The 5,956-nt window shown below is 38.8% G+C and overlaps 1 protein-coding gene across 1 annotated transcript in view; it reads right to left on the bottom strand.

Moving 5' to 3' along the window:
- The window catches only part of RBL2 (RB transcriptional corepressor like 2), a 63,679-nt gene that overhangs the window by 6,482 nt on the left and 51,241 nt on the right, over window positions 1–5,956 (bottom strand). The window contains exons 12-18 of the mRNA XM_019505715.1: window positions 4,687–4,824; window positions 3,846–4,010; window positions 3,049–3,160; window positions 1,894–2,166; window positions 1,234–1,511; window positions 489–665; window positions 318–389 (exon numbers count right to left, since the gene is read on the bottom strand). Of these exons, the coding sequence (XP_019361260.1) occupies window positions 318–389; window positions 489–665; window positions 1,234–1,511; window positions 1,894–2,166; window positions 3,049–3,160; window positions 3,846–4,010; window positions 4,687–4,824 (1,215 nt within the window). The remainder of the gene's footprint in view (window positions 1–317; window positions 390–488; window positions 666–1,233; window positions 1,512–1,893; window positions 2,167–3,048; window positions 3,161–3,845; window positions 4,011–4,686; window positions 4,825–5,956) is intronic.

Below are 5,956 nucleotides of genomic sequence, written 5' to 3'. Positions count from 1 at the left end.
TTTTTTTTTTTTTTTTTTTTAAAGTGAGTGAACATACCAGACTGGAAAAATTTTATTAATCATATAATGCAGCTAATCAAGAACTCCTTTAAGACTTATGAGTAGGTACGAGTCAGCAACCTGTGTTATAACAAGTTGGTTTCACAGTTTAATTCTGGAACAATAACATGACACGAGCTATTTTGAATGTTAAATCCTTGTCCAGTGGAGTTTAGATTTGCCATGCCACAAATGGCAGCTTTTAGATCTCTCAGGTTGTGGCAACTGACAGACTTCATGAGAGGGGAGAGACTGCACTACTTTGCTCTGAAACTTACATGACTTCTAGCTTGTGGCTGAGTCCTGTAGCAGCGCATGATGTTCTGAAATGATTTGTCTTCCTTTGTGACCTAAAGAGATAACAAAGGTATTTTGGGGATAATGTATCTCTTGCATACTTCTTATTGTTAAAGTAACATAAGGGAGTATTTGCTGTTTAATCATGTTACCTTAGCCATGACATAAATGGCACACATCAACAACTGGTCTAAATGCCTGTCTTTCATGAACTCAGGACAATGCACCAAGGAAAACTCAAAACAGGTCCAGATTTTTTTCCTCAGCTCCTCAGAAATGTCCAGTTTGACACACAGGTCCCGCAGACGAACACTCGCTAAGTGGTATACCTATTGGAAACCAGAACAAGGTTACCTATAGCATTGTTTAGGGCAAAGACAATATTGCTGCTTTGATGCAAGAACAAGCTGACTAGCTCTCTATAAAACTTACTGAATGTTACAATCTTCCTACTTGCTGCACAATTTATAAGCTGCACTCATTTTAGCCAGGATGAAAAGAAGTGTTGTGTGGCTTGCCTTAATTATTTATTTTTTTAAAGCCACACCAATAGTATGTAGATAACAAAACACCATTTTGAAAGACTTTTTTTTCCCCCTTGCCATTGTGGGGGCACAACTTTTTCTTTTCCCCACTCATAATAACTAACACATTTAAGCCAATGCAAAAAGTGCTGTGGGTTAAGTATCCACAATGTCATCAGCTCTCATAGGAAACAAGTACTCTGAACTACAGACATGACAGGTAAGTAAATGGTTTAAAAATTTTAAATTTTAATATTAAATATAAAATATAGCCTGCTACTAAACTAAACACTTAAGAACAGTTCTGAGAGCACTGTATGTCTAACAAAACTCTAATGGCACTTAGATGACAACTTTTCATATTGGAGGGTACCTTTCTAAAGAAGAGAGACAATGATCCAGTCTTCCTGGGTCTAATTCCACTGCTGGTTGTAAACTGCTGGTTGTGTCTTTGCTCACCAGGAGAAGCTATCTGTGGAACTGAAACCTGGCCTGGTAACTGCAAGGCTGTCCCAGACATCTGGGTATTAAGGGTACCAGCAAGGGTCTGAGCACTGAGAGGCTGGATGGAACCAGACACAGCCTGAGCCTGGCTACCTACATTCACCTGAACTGGGAAGAAAGTTATTCCTCCATTTTCATTGGCAATGCCTGTAATGGGGGAAAAAATACAGTAAAATGTCTTAAGAATATCAATCAGATTTTCTGAGCAATACTGAAATGCACTTTTAGAATATTAGTACAAGTACCAGAAAACTATTAGTGTTCAAGCAAAAACCCTTTGGGAGCTGGCTACTTCTTGCAACTTTCCCTCCTCATTTTAGGAGTTATGAAGGATAAGAGGCTAATTAAACCAGTTCTTTCCATAAATAAGCACTGGAAGGTAGTGTCATTCTTGTTTCTCTATTTAATATGTAAGGGTAGATAAACAGCACCTACATCAATATCAAACTATATGGATAGTGGTTTTATGATGTAACTGTCAAATCCGCCTGATACTGCACAGTACAATCTCCCAAAGTCTCCCACTTACCTTGTACCGGTATTGTAACAGTTTGCCCATTATTGGCTGTTACAGTAGCAGTTGCCACTGTAACCAATGTCTGTCCAGGCACCGGAGTCACTGACATGGTTTCAGGTGTCACGTTCTGCACAGGCACAGTATTCACCACAGGCTGCTGAGAAACTCTTACAGGTGTTCCACTGTCAGAGGTATTATCACCATCAACAAACAGTCTTCTCCTAGTAGGGTTGGCAGTAGGGGAACTGTATCTGTCATACAATGTGGTTGGAGAAGAGGAAAGACCTGAGGAGAGGCAGGGGAGGAAAAGCCCAACATTTAACACACAACTTACTGCTTAGTAATGCTGAAGCCTTGTTATGGTTATGTGTTATAAAAAACCATCTATCTACATGAAAACAAAACATTGGAAACAGCTTTACCAATATTTATATGAATTCTCTGGAGTCAGATTTCTGGTTTAGATGTATTTATGTACATCACCTACTTGTACTTCCTTCTCAAATGCTCTGTTTTTATTGCAGGACCATGACAGGAACCTTGTCCAAGTAAAGCTAATCTGGCTATGTTAAAACACACTTCACTGGAGAAACTTGGAGCTCCTTACTTTGTTAAAGATATCTGTCGCATGCAGCTGTGTGCCTACAAAAAATGATATGAGGCTGCCATTTCAGTGTGGTGATAAAGCAAACTGCTTAGGTTATGTGGGGATTATTAACAAGTGTCTTAAGTAAGCAATATTAAAAAAAAGCTTACTTCCTTCTTGCAATTATATCTTACTAATATTTCCCTTTGCTCATATCCCAAGACTGCTCAGCTGTTGAGCTATTTAAGGCTATTACTGCTCACTACCATATAGCTAACTTGACATTAATAGCAGAATGGGGCACCTGAATTATTAACCAATATAATCAATGTTTTGCTGTAACACATGGATTGCCATGATAATTTACAAGTAAACTCCTTTGTACTAGGTAATATAATGAAATAAATTATTCAAATAAAAATTGTAAATACTCCTAGTGCAATTTGCTTGTTTGCATCTACATTTCGACTGCACACACACAGGTATTCAGTTACATCTTCCTGCAACTAGTCAATAGCTTGTCTGTTACTTGCATGCAAACCTTATTTTTACGGCAGACGTGTTTATGTTTAAGATCTCACCTTTGCCAAGTCCTGCAGTTTCAGCACGAACTTCGTTTATCCTTCTTGGTGTCAAAGGAGAGCCTACCACGCTGTTCCCATTAGACCTTTCAAAATACTGAGGTGGCATTACCTGAAATGGTAACTTTAATTAGTAGGTTCTATAATGTGTCTTACCATAGGTTAAACAAATATGCTTTAATTCACTTTATTACTTATCTAATGATCCTTCTCATTTCTATTTCTGTTCAGAAGCTCATGCACCCTGAAATTAGGCGCTTGAGTCTAATTTATTATTATTTCCAATTCCAAGGAATAAGATTTTGGAGAAGGGAAATAACCAAGAAAAGCACCGGGGAGAGAGAAAAACTAACTTAATCAAATTAAACGGTAAAAACACCCAGCAGGGTTAACAAAGCCAGGATTTCATCTCAGCACAGGATTTTGGGAGAAAGATGGTACACCTTCTGAATAGGTGTTGCACAAAAAATAACACTCCACAACAGCCTCTCTTACAATGAGAACAGGTCTTACAATCCTTGGAACAGAACGTAGGAATATTATCTTGTATTTGAAGTATTATCAAATGTTCCAAAATGCGCATCTCTGGTATCCATTCTAATCATGACATAGCCTCAATTCCACTATTTTTAACACTTCAGGAAATAATTGCTCAACTTCACTTTAGGCGATTTGGACAGGTAAAGTCTCAATGCCTGAAGTGCTCCTGGATTGCTATCTGAACTGGAGGAGGCCCCAGCTAAGTTAAAAATGGTACATAACTATAAACATAACACCTTAGCATACTAAGTTCTCACCTCCTCACAGGTAGGAACGCTATTTTCGTTATCTTGGATTCTGTCCCACAATGGGGATTCAGATTTCCAGGCCATGCTTTCCAAGATTTGCTCTTCAATGTGATTAAGATGTTTTACCACCTCTCGGCAAAGACCATCTTCTGCTCTGATAAACACTTCTATTACCTGTGAAATGGATAAACATGAAGCTGACAAATTATCAGGTGCATGAACAACATATTGAGATGAGCATACAGTTAGTTTTTTTCCCCTTCAACTGGATTTATATTTGAATAAACTTTACTGTCACACATTCATCCTGACAAAACACGGTTTTAGTCTAAACCAGAAAAGATTTAAGATCAATGCTACCACATAAGTAAGCACTGGCCCAATTCCCCATCTCTATATGGAAGATTTCACCCTATATTAATCAACTGTGTATTACAACTTTGTCAGAGGACCAGTGTTTACATTAAGTGTTTATTGACAAAGCTGGCAAGTCAAGCTATGAAGCTGAAAGTGATCATTATCCCATGATGATACTGTAGTCTACTACCAGTATTTCTTAACTAAGTAATTTGGAGACTGCTATGCACTATACTGTTAGAAGTACATAATTTGAAAATAATGCTGGCATTTGCACACCCAACTGCTTCGGAGAGGAGACAAAATAATTTGATTTTTCAAGCTTAAACTTCAGAAAACAAAGGTCATCTCTTAGAAGTTTTTTTAACTCTAAAATTCATAAATCATCAAATGTTCAACTGAGAAAAAAGTCACGTTGCATACAGAAAAAAGACGGCAATTTAGTAAGTGGAAGTAGATTTTGCATGATCATTTCTAGCAATTTCACATTTACCTTATAAAAGTGATAAACAGGCACATCAAACATTTCAGTGATGAATGGGAAATTTCCAGGTGGCTTGTATGAAAAAGTTATTATCTCAAGGCAACAAGCTAAGAGAGATCTGTGAAATACATCCTGCTCCAGTATTGCCTACAATACAAATATTTAAAAAGCCTTTCAGAATACTTTAGAAAATGTACATATATCAGCCTCTCTTTAAATCTGAAACATTTCATGCATCAGACTTTTTAAAAAACCTAAATCAACTACAAGTGTCTGACTACCTATTCTCACATGGGTTTACAGGCTTTAGGTACAGTAGATCTCAACTTTTTAGACTCCAGACACTGCTCAGAAAATACTAGCCATTAAGTTTTCACTTGTTTTTCAGCTACGGAAAAATAGAGCGGTTTTTCTGTTGCAAAGAACTCAGAAAGACCACAACAGGGCAGAATATTATTAACACCACAGATTCCTATTTGAAGATCAAATATCTGCATGTATCTTGTGAATCATATTTACACACCTAACAGCGCATGGCATCTCAGGGCACCCCTGAAAGGATTTTTAGACACCCCAGAGTGATGTGACATTCTGGTTGAGAATCACTGAGCTACAGAATATGTTATATTCTGAGTTTGTATCATTAACAAAATCATCATTCACATTCTGCTTAGGGAACTTTTCTTAGAAGTAATGAGGCAAAACAGAATCCAGATTGGTTTTCAGATTCCAGGACAACCAAGTATGTAATGCCAGTTAGAAATATTAGAAAGCTATACACAACAGATTTCATTGTGGAATTATCCTCCAAAGTTGTCATTTTTATGGAGTCAGTTTTCACACTGTGACAGAGTCCTGCCCTCATTTTCAGTGGTTCAGTAGCATTTGTTACATAGGGTGTCGACAGAAGTGCAGCTCCCTGCTGTAATTCAGAACTATTTCTGCAAAGCGTTCTGAGTTACAGTGTTACTCCAGACCAAACAGAAGTTCGCTGTTGGCTCCAGGGGAGAGGGGAGTCTAGGTGCAGGCTGGGAGTCTGTAGCCAGGATCCCATAGCAACAGCCTTGCCTCTGCCAGTGCCCGCTGTTCTCAGAATGGGAATGGGAAAAGGCAGTGGAGGGATCTTGGTCTTGGGGCTCCCTGGCTGGTGCTGAAGAGCAGGGTGGGTGAATTGGAGCCCCTCCACTCAGCGGGGCTCCAATATCCCCACCCCACTCCCAGGGTGGGGCTGAAAAAACCCCAGACTCAACTCCCTCTGCTCCCTTCCCCCCCCCCCCCC

Source organism: Gavialis gangeticus, unplaced genomic scaffold, assembly GCF_001723915.1.
Source record: "Gavialis gangeticus isolate Ggan-Ray unplaced genomic scaffold, GavGan_comp1, whole genome shotgun sequence".
NCBI lineage: Eukaryota > Metazoa > Chordata > Crocodylia > Gavialidae > Gavialis > Gavialis gangeticus.
Note: the sequence above shows the minus strand (reverse complement) of the source record. Positions and strands in the feature narration are given on the sequence as shown.